Below are 22,753 nucleotides of genomic sequence, written 5' to 3'. Positions count from 1 at the left end.
GCCCTAACAGTCTTAAAAAGATTTCCAGTTTGTTTGTTGTCCCTCTGATTCATGTATAACTTCCATGTATGGCCACATTTCTCATAAATAATATGATACGAACAACTTTGAAAAAATTAAAGAGGTGACCTATAACAAGTTGGGCTTCTCCCAACTGATCTGAGTAGGCATCACATAGCATTGCAAGTTTTTCATTCTTTGGAGAAACAAAGTAATGTGATAAACTGAAAATGTTCCCAGACAATATTTGGGATATTTTATTTTAATAAGGACCACTTAATTTGTTCTTTGGCAGATTGCAGCACCTACAAAGAAGCAAAAGGAGAAAGATATGAGAACCATTTCTTTTATCTGACATTCTTGCCCAAAGAACAGGCATAACTCATCTACTTCTTTTGCAGAAAATCTCCTGCCAACTTTGTGGACCCACGTGTTATGTACAAAAGTGTTCAGCCATGCTAAAATTTATCTGGAAGGTTCACCTGGGTGTTTCTTCATTTAACTGCCTCAAGTGTGCCACTCTGAGAGATTAGGACTCCAGCTCTGCTCTCTTTAATGATGGGAGCTCTAATTCAGTGTATCGGAACAGCATCAGGTTGGAAAAGTCTGATGTAGATCAACATCAGGCAAGGGCTGTCACTTCATAGGATGTACTATGGGTGAGGCAAGTTATGCTTGCTCAGCATTTAGTTTGTTAATGAAAATGGGATTACTCATTTCAGCACTACATTATTTGCTGCCATTGCTTTGCCCTTAAAAAAAATCTATTGATGAGATTTGTTCTTAAATGTTTGGTTTTATACTGTCCTCAGGCTGTTATTTGAAAGGCATTATAAAAATAGTTCAATAAACCAGCCAGCCATTCAGCATGTTCACTTTTATGAACTCTGCAGACAACAGGATGAAATCATTGACTAAGATTGGCAAATTGCCAGCTAGAGAACCAAGTCCTGGTGAAACTTGATGCAAATTATGTTTTTGAGGTTTTTTCCAAATCAAGCCTGTGAAAGGGAGAAATATTTTGAAAATATTGAAAGAATTCCCTAGATCCGTGATGGCGAATCTTTGGCACGTACACCAGAGGTGGCACACAGAGTCCTCTCTGCTGGCATGCATGCCATCGCCCCAGATCAGATCTCCATGGCGTTTCATGAGCTTCTGTTTCCCTTCAATCGACAAAACAGAAGCTCACGAAAGGAAAATATCTTATCTCTTGCTACACTGCCGGTGTTTGGAAGCTCTGCCTCCCGCCAGCCAGCTGGTCTTCAGGTCTCTTCTGTGCATGCACACTTGTCTGTGTATGAGCACATGTGCGCATGTCTGTGTGCGTGCGTTTGCGCATACACATGCATGCGCACCTTTCAGTTTGGGCATAGCTGCGTGCGCAGTTTGGGCACTCGATGCCTAAAACGTTCGCCATCACTGCCCTAGATTATCTGACCCTAAATCTTCCTATTCTGAACACTAGATGGCAGACATCTCTTTTAAATGAAGGAGCTACACTGATCAGAAAGGAAGTTCATTGACTGAAAAAGTAGGTTTGAGGCAATTGCGGTATTTTGTGGCTAAAAAGATATTTTGACACACTACCTACACTTATGCTATTCCTTTTAGTTGTTCATTTATAGCCTATTAAATCTTCATCACAAAATTTAGTCTTGATCCAAATGCTGATGATTTAAATGATTTATTTTACAGGATCCCAAGCACCTCTAAAAAAAGATTCTTAACACAAGTCTACAGGAGTGTTTCTGGCCCAGAGGAAGAGAAAGAGCTCTGGATCTTGCATTGAGCTTAAGAAACCAGGACACAATTAATTCATGTGCCCAAATGCAGTGCTCAATCCATTTACTTTTTGATTCTTTTATTTATAATTAGCCCAATCTTGTAGGAGATTATCTGAGGACAGGTAACAAATCTAGTCTTCTTGTATTAAATAGCTTTGAAGAAGCCACTACACGTCTAAACATAACACTGGAGGAGTTCTTAAATGGGATGTAATCCAAATTAATTTTAAATAACTTCATAATCCCTTGATTTCTGCAAAACTGAACACATTGAGCATTTTTTCAGGGAAAGTAAACACTTTCAAAGAGCTTATTTTGTTTTATTTGTTTGTTTGTGCTAATTAAGCTTTTAATTGGTTTAATATTTCACTCTATCTTCCCGATGATTTCTGGGAAATATACTTCTATGAAGAAAACACTGATTATTAAACAGAAAATTTTACTATTCTACCAAACTACATCTTAAAGGTAATACCCATATTACGAGCGTTCCCTTAGCGAACGTTCAAAGTTACATGATAAGCGCCCCCTAGCGCTTACAAACAAATCCCAAAATTACTAATATTGCAGCACCAGGGCAGTTGTTCACTCTTATGAATGACCACAGACCACTCTGTAACATTTGCCCTGCAAATTCCCCCACCCCTGGCCAGGTCTTCAAAAGTACATCACCTTTGGAGACTCTCTTATCTTGCAAAGATCTCCTCTCACGGTTTCTTTGCCTTTTTCATTGCTTCAGGCTTTCAAAGCATTCATAAAGAACAGAGGTCTAACATACCATGAGACCATGCAAGATCAGTGGTGCGAAATCTGGTGCTACTGATCTTACGTGATCTCACACTTTAGGCATCTATTCTCTGCGAATTGAGGCCTGGGTATTTGCAAATGTAGGTAAGGCTTCGGCACTTCAGGCCTTCCCTCGGTTTGCCATTTCCTTGCCAGGAGATTGCATTCCTGCAGGTTTTGGCAGCCTGTTGCAAAAAGCCTTTGTTGGGCGGATGCCTCCCTCTGAAGCTCTGTTCCTACCGGCAAAGGCTTTTTGCAAAGGGCTGTCAAAGCCTACAAGGATGCAACATCAAGTGCTTTGCTGACAAGAAAAGAGACCTGGAGGGGGGCGCATTCCTCCAGGTCTCCTTTTTCATCGACTGACTTAAGCAGTTTGTTGGTGAGAAAGAAGATCTGGAAGGGCACATGCAGCCCTCTGGGCCCCTTTTTTTCATAGCAGAAGTCTTCTTCAAGCTCTTTGCTGACAAGAAAGGAGGGTACTGGCCAGTGGTGGGTTCCTGCCGGATCGCACCGGATCGCGCGCTCCCGATCGGCAATGAACCCGGAAGTACGTTCTTGCCCCGCCCCTGGCGAAGGGACGACACTTGCCTGCACTCCACCAGCTCGGCTGGGACCGGAGACGTTTCTCTGCTCAGCAATGTCTTCAGTGGAGCGGTGGCAGCCTGGCAGGCTGAGCCTGCGTCCCTTTCAGGAGCTCCGCTCCACTGAGGAAACGTCTCCGGTCCCAGCCGAGCTGGTGGAGCGCAGGCAAGCGTCGTCCCTTCACCAGGGGCGGGGCAAGAACGTACTTCTGGGTTCATTGCCAATTGGGAGCGCGCAATCCGGTGCGATCCGGCAGGAACCCACACCGGTACTGGCAAAGAAACAGGCTAGAGGAGACAGATTTTCATAAGGTAAGTCACCCACACAACAGGATGGGGGGAGCAATTGTGGTGACCCCAGGGGAGGGAGAATGAGGTATCTGTGGATTGGGGGAGACGTTGAGTGATCTGAACCAGCTGGCCTGTTCCATCACTAGCCCCTCCATAGCCTTTCCCACACTGAGATACCTCATGTGCATTAAAGAACTACGGATTCGATTAGCAAATGTGTGGGCGAAAGCAGGGAGTGATCTCGTTCAAGATACCAGATTCACTCCTACAAGTCCTTGGGTTACAAATGGAATGGGCAGGCTCCATTTCATTCGTAACTCTAAGACTATCTGTAATTACGATTAATGGATATAAAATCCATTTCAAAGTGTTGTCTGCAGCTGAGCTGAAGTTGTGGTTAGACATAACTGCATAAAAACTGCTTTTCCTCAGAAATATATTTGCCTCCCTAGATTTTGGGATTTATTCAGAACAGACTATAAAGCATAAAAAATATTATCTCAGTCATTGGCAGGAAACATTGACTTACTGTAGTTTTGATTTGGCTTTCTGGTATTATAAATTGCAAAGCTTGATTAATTACATAGATTGCTAACTTGGACATTTAGAGGATTGCAAAGGGGCCAATGAAAATCATATATTTCAAAATTGTGACGTAAGTAGCGTGCAATATAAGAATGCAAATGCAAAATCAAACAATTTCCATTGAGACACCATGATATACCTATTATTTTTGCCCTATTGAAATGTGTCCTAAATGCATATGATTACTAGACAGCAAAGCAACAATACCTCCTGCTATCATTTTATTAGGTTCATAATGTTTTCAAATATACTTCCTTTATAATAACTAGATAAGCATTACCCTGGTTGCATAACCCCTGGCTATTTTGCCCCAATGTTGCAGAGCAGAGAAATAAGCAGCCAGAAAGAAATGATGAATAATATGCATGTGAAATTAGTGCAAGGAGATATAAGAAACTTAAACTGTCCTGAACAAGATTTTATTTTATTGTGAAAAATATCACAGATAATTTTAAAAATATATGCAGGATCAGGCCTGACTAACATGTCTATATGAAACCATTAGGAAGTAGGCTATTAGATGGACTGGGACGTCAAAAAGCATCCCATAAGAAAGCATCTAATGGCATTTACGTTGTTCCCAAGAAAGCAGCATGGACCGTCTGTGTCACTTCCAGGAGTTGGGTTCAGTTTGAGGGAATCTTTACTATTTTACCTCGCACAATACAGGAGTCCAATTTACAACCATTCTTTTAACGTGCAATTGAAGTTACAATATTGGAAATAAAGGTCTTCAGACTATTGACCATCACAGCATTCCTATGTTGACATGATCAAAATTTGGGCCCTTTTACATCTGGCATATAATTACAACAATTGCAGCATCCTGGAGTCATATGGTGACTATTTGCAACTTTCCAGCAGGCTTCCACAAGCAAAATAAAAGGCGGAAGCTGGATTTACTTAATGACCACTTGATACACTTAACCATGCAATGATTTGCTTAGCAACCAAAAAAGGTTGTAAAAGTAGGTGTGACTCACTTCACAAATGCCTTGTTTCGTAATGGAAATTCTGATACCAATTGTGGTCATCAGTCAAGAACTATATACTGAGAGTCACTCACTTTTTCTAACCTAATGTACTTTTAAGTGTTTTTGGACCTCAGGTCCTAGAATAATGTTTATTTACAGATAGGCAACTTGAAGCAACAGAAAAAAAAGAGTGATATTTGGCTTTATGTTAAGTGTCTTATAGTATTTCTGAACACAAGATCATGGATAATTAACTTAATAAATGCAGGTAATGTGCAAAGGTATATATAAGAATCTTGCTTTTATAATTTTTATAAGGATGAAACAAGGAAACTGAGCACATGTCTCTGATTATTTTCTAGTTTTTTTCACTTGAAAATTTTCAGATTTATATTATAAAGCAAGCAATATTTGTAATAGGTTTCATACAGGTAAAGGTTCCCCTTGCATATATATGCTAGTTGTTCCCGACTCTAGGGAGTGGTGCTCATCTCTATTTCAAAGCCAAAGAGACGGTGCTGTCAGAAGACGTCTCCATGGTCATGTGGCTGCCAAAGGCGCCCGGAACGCTGTTATCTTACCACCAAAGTGGTCTCTATTGTTCTACTTGCATTTTTACATGCTTTAAAATTGCTAGGTTGGCAGAAGCTGGGACAAGTAACGGAAGATCACTCTGTTATGCGGCACTAGTTTCATACAAAACAGCAAAAGATACAGTATATATCCTAACAAATGGTTGGTTAACCAAATGCTGCTCCATTCTTTACTAAACTAAGTCAGCATCATCCATGCACAACATGGAAGCATTAACAGATTTATGGACATCTCAAGTTTGGCAAAACTACAGGTAGTCCTTGACTTAAGACCACAATTGAGCCCAAAATTTCTTTTGCTAAATGAGACATTTGTTAAGTAAGTTTTGCCCCATTTTATGACCTTTCTTGATACAGTTGTTAAATGAATGGCTGAGGTTGCTAAATTAGTAATACTGTTGTTAAGTGAATCTGGCTTCCTCATTGATTTTGCTTATCAGAAGTTTGCCAAAGGTGATCAGATGACCCTAGAACACTGGGCAACCATCATAAGTATGAATCAGTTACCAAGCATCTCAATTTTGATCACATGGTCATAGGGATGCTGCAACAATCATCTGTGTGAAAGACAGTGATAAGTCACTTTTTTCAATGCTATTGTAACTTTGAACTGTCACTAAGTGAACTTTTGTAAGTCTAGGACTACCTGTGCCTATTTTTTTAAGAAAATGAACACAGAGGATAGAATATTTAAATGAAAATGGAACACAGCACTGTTATCTTTTAAAAAGGCATTTCCTGGCTGGCCTCCAGAGAACATAATTCATGTACTGACATTTTGCCACAGATTCCACTTATCTGGCTAAGCCATCCAACTCTATCACATTTGAGAAAGCAATATCTTTCTGCAGAAGCCAAACTTCAGATGATTCAAGCAGTCTTACCTGAGTGACACTGTGCTCTGCTAAAGAGCTGTCATCCACCTAAAATAGGAAAAGAGATTCAGATAGTTAAGGAAGATAAAGATTAGCCAGGAGAGAGATAAATAGAATGCTGATAGCTAAGTCAAGAAATCCATAAAAATAAATAAGGCTTATTTAAAAAGGAGAGAGTCTTGACTAAATGGATTTGAGGGGGAGAAAAGACACAAAGCCAATATATATTGACAATTCAGCAAACAAATAATGAATTTGAGAAGCAAATTGCTAATGACGCAAAGACAAAGAGATGGTTCTTGATTTAGTCATAGATTTTTTCCATTTAGAATTAGTCATACTTAGAGTATATCCATTAAAATCAATGACTTCTGAATTATTAATGATTAACTTATATCCTACTGAGTCCAATGAGTCTAGTCTAAATATGCCTAAATCTGGAGCCAATGTCATAAAATTGTCTTGCAGTATGCAATATAATATCAATGTCTAGCCAACTTTGGTTGATTTTGAAAAGCTAAGCGGGTGGAATCTGATTAATATTTGTATGGAAGTCCATCAGGAAATGCCACCAGGAAAGATTCAAGAGTGTCTGCCTCCATGAAATATTGTTTGTAGGAATGTGCCTCAGAGACTTCCAATCTCCAATTTTCACCTCCAAGTTTTCAGAGAAAGAAATTCTGTTCAGAAGGGGAATATCCACCATCAGAAAATCTTTTCTGACTCATCCAGGGCTGCTAAGTCATGTTCATTCTAATTCGACATCAGAGGGAACTGAAATTAAGCATGCTAGGAAAGAAACCACAGCTTCTCTGGATTTAATGCTTTCCAAACCCAGGGGAGAGATTTGTAAGATACAGATATGGCCTAAGAGATTTCTCTTTCTCACATGAAAACAAAAACCCCTATATCTATTGTTGCTGAAGCCACATCAGCAAGCATGCAAATGTATGAGAGATTCAAATCACAAGAGCCTCTGGGGTAAATTTTAGGAAGGTTGTGCTCATTTATGAGAAGAAATAACGATTGTGAAATCGTATGGACAAAGGCTATGAAGATGGACATCTTAAGCAATGATCAATTAAATCAGATGGAATATAAATATAACTTATACTAATTGACAATTTGCAAATTAATTATCTGTGGAAAGAGTATGCTGAGAAATATTTTTAAAATTCTCAGATGAAACAGTTGGGGCATCTAAACTAATATGGAAAATTAAAGTCAAATCTCCGTCAGGTCAAGCTTGACACCTGATGACTTCCTATGCATCCTTGACAACTAGAAGAAATGGTTTATTATTATTTCAAATGTCCCTGTTAATTTTCAAGAACAAGGTGACCCTGTTATTGCCATAGTAATAATGAATTCACCCTTGGAAAACGTTTTGACTTACCAGAAGGAAAATGAAGCATACTAAACTGAATATCCTACAAATAAATGAATATAAGTAATCCAGAATGGATAATTTTAAATCAGATGATAAATCAGATGATTACATGATACATACTATTTTTGATCAAGATCTGTTTGTAATTTCTGGCAAGCTTTTATGGACTTTCGCTTAACACAGAATTGAAAACATAATACTTTGTGGATTTGTTTATAGGAAGGATAGGGAATAGAAAAATAAATGTTTGTAACATTAGAGGGGTGAAGAGTCACTAAATGTTTTTATATTTGCAATGAAGATTGAAAGTCTGTTCTTTATGGGCTATATATTACATTATTCAGGTCATGATGCATATGGCAATAAGAATGTACAACAACTAAATATAGTTTTCCATTGTGAAGAAGGAAAGGATAAGGAAAGAAAATCAACTACGATGGTCAACAAATAGAGAAAAACAACAAGAAAAACCACAAAAGGTTTTTTTTTCTTCAAAAAAAAAAAGATCAGAAAAATCAGGACATTTTCCATATAATGGGAGACAAGAATAACCCTTGACAAGATCTAATAGAGGCAAAAGAAGTTAAAGAAAGATGGGAATAATAATACTAATCCATCAATTCCATAAATACTATTATGAATGGGACAGTGGTGGGTTCTGGATCCCGTTGCAACCGATACAGTGCAACGGGGCCCGGTGTCCACCACATGAATGCACACAATGTGCGCATGCATCCTTACCTCTTGCGATGCCTCCGCAAGCCTCCGCAACACTCCAGCTGCTTGGCGGAGCGTCGCGTAGCTGCTGTGTGCTCCATGCGTGTGCATGGAAGCGCAGAAGAGCTCAAATACAGGTAAGGAGCTTGGGTGGGCAGGTGGGCCCTCTGGAGCACCGTACTGGAACGGTACCGGGTGCTCCGGGCAGGCACCGGTATGTCTGTACCGGGGCGTACCCCCTACAGCCCACCACTGGAATGGGATTACACAATGAAAGATAAACTATTTCAGGAAATAACTCTACTAGAAACAGGAAAAAAGACCAATAATCAGATAGAAAGGCACCACATTACCCAATGAATTTTTTTAAGTTGCAACAGAAAAGGCTAAGGAGCTACTAATTATATAAACAAATGTAAAACAAGATTATATGGGGGTCCTTGATGCTCTTACGACCTTGGTTGTTTTCTTCAGACATTTCATTACCCAAATTAGGTAAAATCCTAATGAAATATCTGCAAGTAAACATCCAAACTCAGATAACATCAATGACCCCTCGTTTCAACCCTGAATTACAAATTTTCTTATTTACAAGATTGTGCAGTTTGGAGACTGAAAAGTGCAGTATATGTAATAAAGGGCAATTTATGTATTGATTCATAAAGTGCAAAAAATATTCAAGTTATCAAATATGTCCTAGTTCTTCATACAAGCAAAGTTACTTTGATTTCTTAATATTTCATATTAACCAAGATTTTTTCACTTCACATTTTAATTTTCTTAATTATTTTCTAAGCATTTCCTTCTAACAAAGTCGTACCATTTGATCATTTGAAATACTGTTTTAAATTCTAATTTTAATCCTGGATGTCAGTTCTTCAAATTCTGACATTTTTAAAATATATTTGTTTTCCAAGTGATGCAAATTTAGAGAAAATATTCTTGTCCACCCTCCCTATTCTGAACTATACTGTCTCTCCTGCCCCAGGCCAGAACGGGAAAAATTGCCGCAGTCAGCTCACTACCTCCAGCTTGCCACCACCAAGTTGTTTCTACCAACTCATCACGGCCAAGTTGACACAGAGGAACTCCACATGTCCAACTCACCAAGGGGACAGCTCATCATGGGCAGTCAGAGTGAGAGCTGGACAGGTGAGTGAGCAGAACACAAAGCAGGGGCGGTAGCCATGGGCTTCCCATTTTCACACTCACACACGTACACACACACATATACACACATGCTGCTGCCGCCACTGCCACCGCTGCTGCTGTACCAAGGTCCAGGCTGAAGAGGCCAAACACACTGGTGATAGTGGGGTGTGTAAAAATGGGATGTCTCTGCCACCACTCCTTACTGCCCACCCAGTGGTGGGTTCCTACGGGTTCAGACCAGTTCAGCTGAACCGGTAGTGGTTTGGCGGCCTGGGTCGCTGGAACTGGCAGCTACCCAGGCCTGCCACGCCGCCGAACCAGTTCCCCGTGTGGTGCCATCTCCGCCACCATCTTGTTTTCTAGTTCTGTGCATGCGCAGAACAAATTTAATTGCAGTGTGCATGCACGCACAGCACATGCACGTAAAGTGTGCATGTGAGTGAACCAGCAGTGCCTACCGGAACCCAACCCTGTGCCCACCCCACCCACCACTGACATTGTTGCCATTTCTTCGGGCCGAAGCTCAATGTGCTGATGGCAAGGGTTAAGAAAATGGCCACCACCACTCTGCACTGCTCACCCACTCACTTTCCTGCCTGTCCAGCTCTCCTTCCAGCCACCCACAATGAATTGTCCCCATGCCAAGCTGGCCATGTGGAATTGTCCTGTGGCAACTTGGGTGGGCAGTGAGTTGGCAGAGGCGACTTGGCAGTGGTGAGCTAGTTGTGCAGAGCTGTTCACAGGAAGTTGTCCTAGATCTGTCCCAGGCACTTTAGTTCTTCTTGAAAAGGATCCAAGTTCCTAATCACTGCAAAATTTCTTCAGAGGAATCATCAGAAGTTCTCACATAGCTTTTATTTTTTTATATGCCTTTGAGTAAGTGGTGACTCGTGTTGACTACCTGGATTAGTCCTTGCAGGTTTTTTGGCAACAGTTTGGCCTTGACATTTTCCTAGGGCTCAGACAGAATGACTAGTCCAAGGTTACCAGCTGGCCTTATGTCTAAAGTGGAACTAGGATTCATAGTCTCCATTTCTAGGTTGTTGCTTTAAGAACTACACCATATTGGCACTCAACATGCCTATTACCTGTAATATATTTCATATTCTGGCACTACATTAAGTCTTGGTTAATGAAATAAATGTAAACCTCTGTAAATTCTTCTGTTTTCTTCATTATTTGTCATATGTTAACTATCTGATCTCATATTTTTCTATCTTTTCTTAAACGTGTTTTTATTTGACATTTCCACATACAAGACACCAAGCCTATCAAACAGATTCCCATAATATATAACAGGCTGGGAATCAATCTGAAATATGTTTTCAATTGGGTTGGAATTTTTAAAAGAACCGATAATATCGTCAGAGTTGGAAAGGACCTTGGAGGTCCTCTAGTCCAACACCCTGCTCGGGCAGGAGACCTGATACCATTTTAGACAAATAGCTATTCAGTCTCTTCTTAAAAGCCTCCAGTGATGGAGCACCCACAACTTCTAAAGGCAAGCTATTCCACCGGTTGATTGTTCTCACTGTCAGGAAATTTCTCCTTAGTTCTAGGTTGTGTCTCTTCTTGGTTTCCATCCATTGCTTCTTGTCTTGCCTTCTGGTGCTTTGGAAAATATGTTCACCCCTCTTGTTTGTAGTACCCTCTCAATATATTAGAACACTGCTATCATAACACCTCTAGTCCTTCTTTTTACTAGACCAGACTTACCCAGTTCAATGTTTTAGCCTCCATCTTCCTAATCATCTTTATTGCTCTTTGTATTACAGAATCTCAACATCTTTTTATATCATAGTAACCAAAACTGGATGCAGTATTCCAAGTTATGGTCTTACCAAAGCCTTATAAAGTATAAGATGTGATCTTGATTCTATCCCTCTGTTAATGCAGCCTAAGATTACATTGGCTCTTTTGGCAGCTGCAGCATAGTGCCGGCTCAAATGTAAATATTTGCCTACTAGGACTCCAAGATCCCTCTCACAGTTACTGATACTAAGTCAAGTTTCATCTACTCTATACTTGATCCCAGAGCAATTCTGAGGCTTGCTCTGAGATCTCCCCACGATCAACATATTTTAAAATTATTTGCTGGAGGTGTTTCAAATTCCCTCAGATAACAAGAAAATGTTAGCAACCAGCAGCTTTTACAGAGTAGAACTGCACCGGGGCTTGTAAGTTGGAAACCTACTGTGGGTAGTTTAGTTTGCACCCATTCCCAGTCAATCCATATATCTAGATCAGCGTGAACAGGCACATAACTCAGTTTAGCCAGCAATAATGTAGATTGGTATGATGGGTATTTATTAAGTATCAGAAAGCATTAACAAGAGTTAAGTGTCAAAATGGAACAAAAAGCAGACAAAAGCAAGGAGAGATATGAACAGAAACAAGAGTTTACATGATCTAAGAAATTAAATACAACAAAAAGCATTAAACATTTTCAGAGCCATTGGAAACAATAATTAGCATGGACAGTCCAAAGAAAGCCACTTTTGGTGTTTCCAATTTTAACCCTTTTATAGACAGTTTCTGCTTTGTCTGCAATTCTTATACCTCCCATGTTGCCCTTGGGTAATTACGGTAGTTGGAATTAGTTCTTTTCTCTTAAAATTTACGAACAGTTTGTGCAGCCCTTTAAGTTCTCTGCATGCTTGCTCTGCAGCACATATTTAGTCTCTATAGATAACAGGGTCATTTTGTGAGAAAAATAAATTCTCAAAGGAATGGGAATCTATTGATCAAATTTACATCAAATCAAAACATAAAAGATTGTGGAGAATTTAACATATTAAGTTTGTTTTTAACCCTTATATATACACACCACCAGAGATAAAAGAGGAACACCAGGTGATCCTTCCTTTATTCTGTATTTAAAGAGACAGTTTGTCGAACAGTTATTGTGCATTTAAAACCCCACAGAGAAAAGATACAATTTAATATGTCTTGTGATATGTGAAGTGATCAAAAAGACCAACACTTTTCTTTCAAGGCATTACTGCTAATTACTTATAATAACAAACTGAGCAGTTATTTCATACTTCAGGCTTGTGAAGGACTATATCTCTGGACAATCATAAATGAGGTCCAAGGTAAATATTTCAGCTCAGCCATTCAACATGCCACACTTAACATGCTTAAAGGGAACCGATGTCTTACTTCTGCTTCCCACTTTGGAAGATGTTTCAATATTTGTACAACTTTTCCGATATAATTTCACTTTGATCCGAATTGCTGGTGATATAATCAAAGAGAATGAAGCCATAAGCTGCAGGCTCCGGATTTGTCTGAGATGGAAAGAGTTTTATGAGTAAAGTAAGTTGGAATAAAAGCAAGGATGATGCAAGAATCACCAAAGAGTAAGAAATACAAAAGAAAATTAGAAAAGTACAGTAGACTCACTCTAAAATTCAGCTTCTGGATGACTTGCTGGGAATCACTTTCCATAATCACGCTAGAATTTTAAAAAAGGAAAGAAGTTAAACATCTTAGGAAAAAGAATTTTCAGTCTTGTTAATAGTGCTTTAAAAATCCTGCAAATGAAAATAAGAGTTACCAGACAACCTGACATGTTTCTTGTGTACTCATTAACAGTGATCATCTTGCATAGGAAGAGGCATTGTTTCATTGAAGCAACATTTTCTTCTAATGCAATATTTTGTGTAGGTTTTTAGTGTTAAAATGTTGTAAGAACCAGTTAGTCAGTGCTGATGCCTGTTACGAGATTTCCTAGTCAGCTTTCAGATATTTATTTTGTGGTTTAAAGTTTTTATTCTAAATTTTATTCTGATCTTTCTACCTGTTTTGCAGAAGTGTGGGTATAGTCACTGCTTTTCTGTATGAGACATTCCTCTGTATTTATCTTTATTTTTCCCCCTTTCTTTTCTGATTTCAGTTCTGCAGTCCTGTCTCCTACTGAACTGATTTTTTTTTTACTTATAAATCTCAGTCTGAGCAATTAATATCCCAGGGTAACCAGTTCTCGTCCATAAGCCACATTCAACCTTCTATCTAATCGCATGTAACTTCTTTCAAATGTCACCCACACAATTGAGAAGAATGGAAATATTTTTTTAAAAGGCTTACCACATTGGCTTCTACCCTGGTTTTGACCTTACTATGCTAGCTAAGCTCTGCCCATCACCGGCATCTCCCACCTTACGTTAACACTACTGGCCTGAAGCCTTTGTCAGCATATACTTTTACCTAGAACAAAGACTACTGAACTCAAGAGAGATTTACTTTTGATTACACATGTAGATAATCACTCTCTGTCTCAAGAAAGTGGGGACAAGCCCAATTCAGAAGTAAATAAAAACAAATTTTGAAATGTGAATTTAAAGTATCCCTTATTTTTACCATTCAGCTGGCTTTCTTAATGTGACATACCTACACTGTATCTCTCAAGTACTTTAAATTACTGTGGTTTATTTATTTATCAAATGTATATGCCTTTTTCTTATGGTTCGAGATGATTCTCAGCAGTTTACGAATCATGGCAATTATTTTTATATCCTGATTAGAATTTGAGACTAATATAATTAGTTAGTTTGCCAAAATTTGCCAAATGTACTTTATAGCAGAAAGATATTTTGAATAATATTGTATTTATACTGCACAATATTGTGCACTTTACAGAGTACACTATACTATATATACTTAAATCCAAGTTTGTATTTAAAGAATACCAGGTAGTGTCGGTATGAAATGTATTTTACTGTAGTTTTTCCCTGTGATTCTTTGCATATAATGTTTTCTCTTCCACAGAAATCTCACCCTCCATCAACAATCTCATCCACTACAAGGAAAACCCCATCCATGTTTTCTATCAGAATTCGCTTCTCCACATTCTTTCTAGATAAAAGAGAAAATGACAGCAATGTTAATTCCAGAATGCATTATCTACATTTGCTTTCCATGATTTCCTGCCTGCTACATTCCCCAGGATTTCTGATGTTATGCTCTCTTACAATGGTTTAAGAGTTAATGCCTTTTCCTCAAAAATCTCTTGGAAATGTAATTTCATAAAGGCTCAGATTAGACAAAAGATCTTTAAAATAAAGAATTCTCAGCACCTTGTCAAATTACAACTTCCAGAATTCACTGGAGGAAACCAGGATAAAAATTATGTGATATAATTATATAGACTGATAAAATAGATGCTTCGCCCCCAAAATAGGATTTTTTTAAAATGGAAGATGTTTCTGGAAATAGGCACTTCTTTCCAAAGATAATATTGGTTATAAATCATTGTTTAATTCAGGAGTTAAGTATGGGAATTCCATGGCCTAAGTGATTGCTTAGTTGAAGATATTCTTTTTTTAGAACACCTAGCTTTGGTTTGTTTGTTGCCAATGATTTGGATCACGTGGTCTAAGTTTTGAGAAATTGCAGTTGCAAATAGAGCTTTGAACCCAGTAGATCTCAGTTGGAGTATCTAGAGAGTAGTGGTGAAAGACTGGATTCTATTCCCTAGATTTTGATATATGGTACTCTGGTAGAATGCAATCTTTTTTTGCATTTCAATACCCAGATGATACACCATTCAATCTCTTCTGAAATATGTACCACACAACTCTCCATAATGAACTTTTGCCTCCCAGAAATAGCTTCCAAGAGAATTCAAAATAGCAAAGAATGACTTTTTTAAAAGTCAATTATATTCACTTGTTAAAAGCACTTTTTATAAAGCACTTCTTTGAAAACAAATACAAAGGTCTTTATTTACTGTCAATATTATAGATAAATCTTTACAGGTGAGATATTGCAAAATTGAGATATTCGTGCTAAAAATAGCAACCAACCAGTAATGGAATCCTATTTTCCTCACTACCGGTTTGGTAGCGGGAGCACATGCATGTCTGGGCATGCGTAGAACCTTCTGCGCATGTGCAGAAGGCCCTTGATGATGTCTGAGTGGGTGGGCAGAGCTTCACGATGATGCCACTACTGGTTCACCTGAAACGGCGTGAATTGTCAGCATACCACCTCTGCAATCGACTCTCTGGTTGCTACTTATTGTACTTTCATTAAACTTCTTGAATACGAACCTCAGAACCTCTCTATATAGACACCAATCAGATAGTGATTACATATTTATTTCTATGCAATGGGAGGTCAATAATGGAAAGCATAATTCAGAGGACATGTTGAATTTGCTTATAAGGAACTCCTTTGGGGAAAATAAACGCTAATGTCAATTCAATTCAACCAAGATTAGGTTAGAAGTGATCATTTTCAATAGCCCACCCAGAATTATTTAAGATTGATAGTCATATAAATCTTTTAAACAAACAAAAATAACACTTTTTAAATGCCAGAGGAACTCAAGAAAACTACAGATATTTCTTGGGAGATTTGATTTTCTTAAGAGCTTGCAACTTGGCTTGCATTCTTAGACTAGCCAAAAATCTTCCTTCTTAAAGACGATGTTTCTTGCCATGTGCCAGGCCACTATAGGCAGCAATATGCAACTGGGATTATCCATATATATTCATACACAAGAATGTTATGGGTAGGTTCAATGAATTCTGATAATTTCTGCTCCCCAGTCTATAATTTTGGTGCTTGATAAAGCAATCCTTAATTCCCAGCAGAAATAACAAAAGTAACTCACCGCAGCATATGACTGAGGGATTCAAAGAGACAGGAAAGAACTGACATCAGCATTAACTGGAAAAAATGGGATTCAGAAAAGAAACTCTTATCAATAACAGTCAATATCTGGTCTAAGCATATATTTCTGCCTAAGTACTGCTCTTCAGAAATCAATTGGAAGCAAATCAAATTGGAGTTTCCACAAGGCTCTTTCACCCAGCAACATATGAGCTTTCTGCACAAAAATGATTTTGTGTAAATCATTATTTGGGGTCTCGTCCAATCAAGATGAGTCTCAGAAGCTCAATCAGAAGCTTCCTCCCTGTAGTTTATTTCTTTCTTTGCTTCCTATTTAACTTGCCAAAGAGATAAATTTTGGGAAAAGGAAGCATGCACCAAATAGAAAGAAAATCCAAGTACGAAATCTAGAATATTATTTTGTCTATTCTTTTGCCACACTTTTTGCTAATTTGCCTATGGTTTAAAAATTATTTTAAAGGACATATTACCTCATTTTCATGGGAACTCCCCACCACATAAAAGAAAAGATCAATGCTGCTTTTATAGACTATAGTTAAGCCTTCTAAGAAAGCAATCTCACCTGTGGGAGAAAAAGAGAAAGAGAGAATTATATCAACATTGTGTTCAAAGTATTCAAAACCTGAGAGGCTGATGGTTTGCCATATTTTATTTTGGCTGTACCCATCTAATATCTGTATATTTCAAGAACTGTGACTCAAAAGGAAGCTTTCCATTGATGCTAGTCATTATTGATATGGTTAAAAAAAAAAACCTTTCAAATTTGAGTTACTGGCAACTAGACCTACAGTTAGTTCGATAGCACACATAGAATTGTGTCTGTTATGAAAATAATTCAGAATTCTGTGCTTTGGAAATTATCCAGCCATGAATACAGCCTCATTCTGCTACTTGTTAATGCAGTCCTTTTTTTGCTAGCTTTAAGTCCTGCCTGGAAAAAGAAACCGCTTTAAGAATTTGGTTAACTTTAATAAATCAACTCCTTCAAGCAATTGCCCTTTCTCAGGTTTGCACAGAAAAGATTGGCTGATTTAATGAGTAACAGAGACATGCTGTGTTTCTGTTCATATAAGGTCCAAAGCAGTGGTGCTTGTCTGCCACTTACGTGGCCTGGTTCTGAATGGGCAGTGGCCCACTATTGGGCTATAGACTGGGGTTTGGGGACCCCTGGTCTAAAACATTGAATTTTGAATCATTCTCAAAGCATGCCCAATCCTGAGCTTAGGTGAAAAATATGTTTGCCCTCATGATCATAACCAAATGTTGCCCCTGAGGGTTTTTCCTGTAAGATATAACGCCTTGGATATATAAGTTTATGGAAGAGGTCTTTAAACCCATTTCACCCACTGCTTGCCTCTTTGTTTCTGCTAAACTCAGTTCATATGACAGGTTTAACCTCAAACTCAGATTAACAAAACATAATTGCTATAATCGTATGCATGCTTTGCCCTTAAGTGATCATACAATAGGCTAAGGGTTTCTCATAAACTCTGAAACACAAATGGCACAACTTCATTTTAGCCTACTCAAGTGTGTTGCATAAATGTATTCTATATGCTTTTTATTACCCCTGGCTGCTTGAAATACATTTTGTGACATAGGAAGGAGATCCGAAGTGCTAAATCAAGGGATTCTGTTCATCAGGCCAAATGGTCAAGTTGCTGAGTTTTGAGATGAACTTTTACTCACTTTCTGTCTTATGAGTTTTGTTGAAGACATTTCTCTCAAAGCTCTTCTGTTCTTTTGTTGATGAAAATGTGTCATCATAATACTGTGGACAGTCAGAAAAGGAGATTTAAAATAGGATTGAAACAACAGAGGGATGGGAAATAATTTGCAAATTGGAGTTATCTTTATTCAAGATAAATTGATTGTGTCGGTTATGGAAAATAGGGTACCATAGCCTTCCAAAACAATCAGGTGAAAATAAATGTAAAAAATACAGAATTTCCCCAAATATAATGTCTCCTTCTTATGGCTTTTAATACTGCAAAATGTTTAACACCTATGTTCCTTTTTCCTAATGTTCCCTTATTTTCTTCTCTTCCCATACTTGGCTTAAATCGCGTTTTAACTGCCATCTCATTCCTTTCTAAATTCATCTCTGTGATTCTCTCTAATTTGTAATCTATACACTGGTAAATTTAGATACTAAATTGAGTTATGGGAGTGTGTGCGTGTGTGTGATACACAATAAAGTGGACATACAGTATATTATGAAGATCTCTTTAATAGGGTCCGGATATCTGTGACCTAAATTCTGGCCTCAAGACCACTACTGCACGCACATAGGCTTCTCTCCAGGATGACACAAATCATGATTGATTAGGATTTCCATCCTCAGAGACAACACCCCAGTGTCTGGAATAGTCTATAGTTTTGACAACACCTAATTGGCTTTGGCTGATTTTGTCAAGCTAAATAGTGTTGGCAGTGGTTAATACTTGATAGGAGTTCATCAGGAAATTAAGAGCTACAAATAGTCCTTGAATCACAAGCGCAACTGGGAGCAGTATTTTCACCATAAATCAGGTGAGACCCAATTTTATGACAATTTTTACAGTGGTCAAGCAAATCGCTGTAGACAATAAACTAATCAAGCTTTCTCAATTGATTTTTTTAAACAAAAATTGGTAAAAAAAACCATAGCTCTGCAAGATGTTACAGCCAATTGTAAATGCAAACTGGTTATCAAGTGCCCAAATTGCAATCATTAAAATTGTGAAACAATTTTTTGGACAAATGGTCACAAGTTGAGGACTATACTGGGAAGTAAAAAAAAAAATCTGAGCGAAAGACATTAGCAAACTCTCTCCCTATTGGTACCAAAGGAAGTGTATTGACCTGCCCATCTCACCAACAGCTGTGTCTAATTTGAAATAGTCCTTAACCTTTATTTTAGACTAATAATGATCAAACTCCTAATGGGACCAGTATAGATAGCAACTGGCTTAGACCATTATGGGTACTGAACAATGAGTAAGATCTTTGACTTCTTATAAAGCAATTGCCTATATTCTGTTCCCTACCTAATAAATGCAGCCAGCCAAACTTATCATGATTACTTAAAGTAAGGATCACTTATTCAATTGGCTTATTTACCTGTACTTTCAGTGGGAGTTAATCAACAATTGCTTTAGATAATTATTTTATTTCTTAATTATTGGTATTTTATCCTTCATGGTAAAATCACTCTAGATGAAAGATAGTGAATGATTGATACTAACAGTAATAACAATTACAATAACGATAATGGAGATTCCAGCGGTAAGTTGTGATCCCATTATCATTCATATTCTAGCCATTCTATAGGATGGCTAGAATTTAAGAACTTCAATATATCCTCAAAAACCTTATTGTTTATATGTGATCTGGCAGCAATTCTGCTCCCTTGGCTTCCAAAACCACATAGCAGGAAAAGCAGAATAAGAGTGACCAGTAGATGACTTTTATTCCAAATAACTGCTTGGACAATTGGGCTTTTTATTATAGGAAGTAGACAGCTGGGACGCTTAATGGAGCTTTATAAAAACAGCATTGAGGAGGAAATGAATTGAATGAGACATAAGTGATAAATTGGGAGTGAAAATGTTTTTCCTGTTAGAATACTACAGTACAGGGACACTGACCAAAACTGACATATAGGAGAGAGAGAAAGATCTTCCTATTGTAAGGAGCAATTGACAGAAATCATAAGGTATTTGGCAGCAAGCAGCAAAAATGGTTTTTAAAAAGTAGATAGCAAGGAATTCTCTTGGACAATTTCAGAATGACATCAGATGCCTTTTGTAAACACAATATTGTATAGATATATGGAAATAGAAGGGGGAAATTATGAACTATGTATGTGCAAAGGGGGATAATACTTTGAATTAAATAGCCACTTTGGTCCAGTGGTTAACTGCTAGTCTTGCCTTAGTTATGAAAGCTGGTGGGATGAAATTGGATCATTCTCAGTCACTCTCCCTTAACCCAATGCACCTCAGAGGGTTGTTGTGGAGAAAATAGGAGAAGGAAGGAGTGGAAGCCAAAAGAAGGAAATCATATTCTCCAACTTAGACAGTTTTATTAACTTTCCCTGACCTTAGGTTTATCAGACCTTCAATAAGTAAGCAAAACGTCAATCAAAATTGCTAAAAGTATCCTACCTTAGCCAAAAGTCGCTGCCCAAAGCTGTCCAAGATGAAAATTGCTTTAATGGTGTACAGAGATGGTTCCTAAGGTCAACATTAATTGGTTTCATTTTACTGCAAGATTCAGAATATTCAGACAACAAAATAATTAAACAAATGATTTGGAAAGAGAGGTACTAATAAAGGAGAACGTTTGTATTTCAGGGTTGAAATGAGGGTCTGTGGTGGTCTCTGAACATGGCTGTTTTCTTTCAGATGTTTCATTTGCCACAGTAGGCAACATCACCAATGCTGTTAAGGAGTGGAAATTGCTCTTAATTTATTCTCTAGTGGCTTGTCCTGTCAGTATTCATGGGAGTGGGCTTGTGGTGGTTTTTATGGTGTGTGAGGGGTGGATGAGCTATTTACTGTTGGGTTTGTTTGGAAATTCCTTGACTGGAGTATTGTTCACTTCTTGACTGTTGGCCTGATGTCAATCTTAGTATTAATCTACGCTCTTCTGGGTGTTGATTGCTGATGAAGAGGTGTTTTTTTTGCTTTTTTGCTACCTTTTTGACTTGTTGATAGTTCTTTCGTCTATGGATGGCTGATTTGTCAGAGTGTCAGGATTTCAGGAGTTCTCTAGCATTTTTTATTTGGCTTGATTTAAGATGATCACAATTTTCCAATTAAAATTATGGTAAAGTCTATTTTATGTGAAAATTAATGAGTTTTCATCATGTCTTGTGCTAGTTGGTTTTCATGGATGCGTTCTCCTAGTCTTCTGCCCATTGGCTCTATATAATGGCTGTTGCAATCATTATACTGAATGTTGTAGACGACTCTTGTTTTTTTCTTCTAGGTCTGTTTGGTCTTTTGGCTTACTTAGGATGTTTTGGCTTTACTTGGTTTGTATCCTACATCAATTCAATGCCATGTAGTTGCAAAAGTCTGTTGATGGTTTCTGAGATTTTTTTGATGTGTGGCAGTGTACTTCTTACGCTTGGGTTGTTTGTGGTATATTGAGTGGGTGAAAGTGAAGTCCCTGATGTTCAACATTTATTCAACAGGCTTTTCTGAAACTTTTCTTTGCATTATTTCAACTAATATTTCTATACGTCTATAGTTAACACGCTTAATTCTCATCACAACCTATCATTTTTTAAAATTTCTGTACTAATGTTCTGGATTCTATTACATTTCTAGTCAAACCAAAAGCACAATAGGAAGGTGTCAATAGGTTGGGAGAAAAGCTTCCTTCTTTAGTAAGGCAGTAAACACCAAAAACTAGCTCAGCAAGGACAGAACAGTTTGTGTTGGTGATGGAGATGGGGAATTGAGTAGAGGATTAAGAGCATTCCTGAATAGCATTATCCGTATAGAAACATTTTGCTACTGTTGTTAATTTGTTTAAGTATATGCCAATATGTAGCAAATTCTACATTACAAGGATTCTGCCTTGACAGCATAATAAGCAAACAAATATCAAATCAGAATTTGCTCAAGATAGTTAACAATACAGATGTGTATAAATTATTTCAATATTTATGTTTCCCTTTGGGTCTCCTTCCCTTCACAATTCTATCCACCCCTACTCTAGATAATGCTTTAGGTCAGATTGGTGTTTTCCTCAGCTCCCTCCTCACTCCACCTGTACTCCCAAGGACTCAACGCAATGAAAATCAGGCTACTATTAAGACCACTTCATTCTGTTTCTATCCCTCTCAGGAAGATTTTTCCTTCCAGTATCCCAGCACTTTTTTCTGCCTGGCCGAACGCGTGCCAAAACTTTAGAGATCGAAGTTCTTACGTAGGCATTTGTTGTGATGCCTCCCCCCTCCCCCGTGGCGCCCGCCTTCCTTGCAGCTGCTTCCCCACCCGCTTACCAGTATCAGACCAGAGGGGATTTCCATGGCTCCAGACCGCACTCCGCCGGCGCGATCCGCACCTCCACCTCTTCCTCCACCGGATCCCCTAGCAGCGTCCCCGAGGTGGTCGTGCTGACGTGGCCGGGCCTCTGCTTTTCTCATCTCGGGTCGCTCAACGCCAGAGCTCAGTTCAGACCAATTGAACTGCTCCGCCCCATTCGGGCATTGGGTGGGCTGCAACGCTCCCCCGCCCGCCTTCCCGGCCTCTAAGTATAGCATGAAGGACCACTTCTTAAAATGTCCACGCAGGGAAGAAGTGGCGGAAGAGAGGGGCGGGAGATGTGGGAAGCGAAGTTCTGTCAATCTGTAGTGAGAGGGAAAAAAGGCAGCCAAGGATTTGATA

At 38.4% G+C, this 22,753-nt stretch overlaps 1 protein-coding gene across 2 annotated transcripts; it reads right to left on the bottom strand.

Annotated features, from left to right (window-relative positions):
• Positions 1-220: 220 nt before the first annotated feature.
• COPZ2 (COPI coat complex subunit zeta 2) lies at positions 221-22,690 on the bottom strand. Of its 2 annotated transcripts, XR_014176824.1 has the most exons (10): positions 22,369-22,690; positions 20,519-20,587; positions 18,060-18,141; positions 16,841-16,932; positions 16,351-16,406; positions 14,511-14,588; positions 13,137-13,188; positions 12,894-13,021; positions 6,482-6,520; positions 221-305 (listed from the first exon to the last, which is right to left on the bottom strand). XR_014176824.1 is itself a non-coding variant. In XM_081971400.1 (9 exons), exons 1-9 carry the CDS (start codon positions 22,627-22,629, stop codon positions 258-260), a joined length of 777 nt encoding a protein of 258 aa, XP_081827526.1. In that variant the 5' UTR covers positions 22,630-22,690; the 3' UTR covers positions 221-257. The 2 variants fall into 2 exon arrangements, 1 of the variants encoding a protein (XP_081827526.1); XM_081971400.1 differs by lacking the exon at positions 12,894-13,021.
• Positions 22,691-22,753: the final 63 nt, after the last annotated feature.

The sequence above is a fragment of the Natrix helvetica genome (assembly GCF_964273705.1).
Source record: "Natrix helvetica genome assembly, chromosome: Z".
NCBI classification, from domain to species: domain Eukaryota; kingdom Metazoa; phylum Chordata; class Lepidosauria; order Squamata; family Natricidae; genus Natrix; species Natrix helvetica.
The sequence above is the reverse complement of the archived record's forward strand: the minus strand, read 5'-3'. Positions and strand labels throughout refer to the sequence as shown.